The sequence below is a fragment of the Amaranthus tricolor genome, chromosome 6 (assembly GCF_026212465.1).
Source record: "Amaranthus tricolor cultivar Red isolate AtriRed21 chromosome 6, ASM2621246v1, whole genome shotgun sequence".
NCBI classification, from domain to species: domain Eukaryota; kingdom Viridiplantae; phylum Streptophyta; class Magnoliopsida; order Caryophyllales; family Amaranthaceae; genus Amaranthus; species Amaranthus tricolor.
The window spans coordinates 12,120,181-12,122,680 of NC_080052.1; the positions used below are offsets into that span (position 1 = coordinate 12,120,181).

At 33.2% G+C, this 2,500-nt stretch overlaps 1 protein-coding gene across 1 annotated transcript in view; it reads right to left on the reverse strand.

Annotated features, from left to right (window-relative positions):
* The window catches only part of LOC130814912 (maturase K-like), a 1,878-nt gene extending 1,374 nt beyond the window's left edge, over positions 1–504 (reverse strand). Inside the window, exon 1 of the mRNA XM_057681187.1 lies at positions 1–504. This exon is cut by the window's left edge and continues 1,374 nt beyond it. Within this exon, the coding sequence (XP_057537170.1) occupies positions 1–487 (487 nt within the window). The 5' untranslated portion in view covers positions 488–504.
* Between the last annotated feature and the right edge of the window lie 1,996 nt (positions 505–2,500).

Consider the following 2,500-nt stretch of genomic DNA (forward strand, 5'->3'; position numbering starts at 1 on the left):
TTACTAGATATTTTAGCTTTCCGTAAAAATGGATTCGTTCAAGAAGGGCTCCAAAAGACGTTGATCGTAAATAAGAGGATTGCTTGCGTAGAATAACAAAAAGGGATTCGTATTCATATACAACAAGATTATATAGGAACAAAAATAATCTTCGATTCCTTTTTGAAAAAGGGGAAATGGATTCTTTTGGCCGAATAAGACTATTCCAATTACGATACTCGTAAAGAAAGTATCGTAATAAATGCAAGGAAGAGGCATCTTTCAACCAATAGCGAAGAGTTTGAACCAAGATTTCTAGATGGGCAGGGTAAGGTATTAATATATCTAACACATAATTTAAATGTAAGAATTTGTCCTCTAAAAAAGGAAATATTGAATGAATTGATCTCAAATTTTTAGATTCTACTATTTCTTTTCCTTCTAGGGACCATATTAATAGTAGGGAAAATGGAATTTCCACAATGACTGCAAAACCTTCTGTTATCATTTGGGAATACAAATTCTTTTTGACCTTTAATTAATAAAGGATATTTAATTATTTTTTAAAAAACAAAATTGTTTGTTTCGATTAGTTGTGAACATCATCAATGCGTTAAAATTGTGTTCATTATTTTGGTTAATAAATTCAATTAATCTCATAATTGTATTTCCACTGATTCACGGTTGAAAACCAAAATCAAATGCTTGTTCACCATGATGTACAAACCGGTCAAGCTTCACACACACACACACCCTTTGCATTCTCTTGTGTTGTCAAATCAATCAATTTAATGAAAGTACAAATGCATGTACTATACTCCTTAAAAGAGAGTAAAACGCTTTACTCATTCATTTACTCACAAAATCTTTTTCTGATTTTCTCTCAAAACCGTCTCTTTCACTTTCCCTTTCAAGCTTTTCATACTCTACTTCAATGGCACCTAAAAGAAGGATGAGTAGATCCTCTTCAAAATCCGAAAAAGGAGAATCATCTAAATCACAAATGGCTGAACCTATAACCCCTGTTGTTTTACCATTACACACTTTTGATGTTCCTAAACAATGGTTCGAAAATCATACTGCTTATGGGAGATGGGTTGATATTTTTCGACAAAGATTACTTTCCTTTGTTGATATACTTGATTATAATTTCTTTCTGTTTGAAGACTTTGAAATAATCTCTGTTTTTATTCAATCTACTCCTGGTATGTTATTAAGTCCTGGTTCTACTACCTATCCAACTCTTGTGAAAGTTTTCTATTCAAACTTATCTTTTGTTATGATTGAAGGAGAACATGCTTTAAGAAGTTTTGTTAAGGGTCAAGAGATTGTGATTTCAAAAACCCTAATGAATGACATTTTCAAATTTTCTCATAAATCTGATGATCAAACTCCTAATATTTTGGCGTTACAAAATGCTAGGGATATGTTCATACTTGAATCTTATTCTGATTTCTCTTCTACTAAACAGTTAACACATAATGCTTTGAATTTAAATGGTAAATTGTTACACTACATTCTTGTAAGAACCGTTTTCTCTCGCAACACTTCTTGTGAATTGGTTACTGATGCTCATCTTATACTGATGTGGAAGATTGCTTCTCTGAAAAATGTTGATTTTTCTTCTATTATTTTCTCCACAATGCGATTTTGTTGCTCACATTCTCGCAATTGCTCTCTTCCTTATGCCAATCTTTTAACATTGATCTTTGATCATTTTAGTCTACTCTCTGATTTAGAGGAAGTGGATTGTTCTGGTCCAATTTCATTATCTACTGAAATTCTTCCGCCTCTTGGTATTTTCAAAGTGGATGGCAAATATGAGTTGTACTCAAATTTGTCTTCAACTGATAAAGAGGATCTTCAAAAGATTCATGGTAAGCGGCTTACACGTCTTGAACCTCATATCAAGGAACACACCACTCTTTCCCGACTTCAGTCTCTAGATTTGGAGGTTGGTGAAATGAAATCTTCTCTACTGGCATTACATGATAAAGTGTCTACTCTTACTTTTATGTTAGACTCTTTTATGAAAGAAATGAAGGGCATGGTAGTAGAAGATGTGGTAGTGGAAGAAGAGGTCAATGATGGTGATGCTGCTGAACCTGAAGAGGCTGAGGCTAAGGAGAAGGATAAAGAAGGTGAAAAGAATGGAGATGATGAAGTTACTGGTGAGGGTCAAACTATTGATGTGAATATTGCTGAGACCACTCCAATCCAAACAATTAATCCAACTGTTGATGAAACAATTACCCCTGGACAATCCAAACCTTCCAAGAAAAGGAAAAGAAGGTCTAGGAAGTAATTTTTGTTGATTATGCATGTTATGGCTTTGATGAACAATATTTTCTTTTCGGCAAACAATACTTTCTTTTGATAATCCCAACATTTTATAACTCCTTGTTTACTTTTTGATGAAAGTCAAAAAGGGGGAGAAATATATATGTATATTATGTATGTATGCATGCTATACTCACTTGCTATATTATGTATGTATGCATGCTATACTCACTTGCTCTAC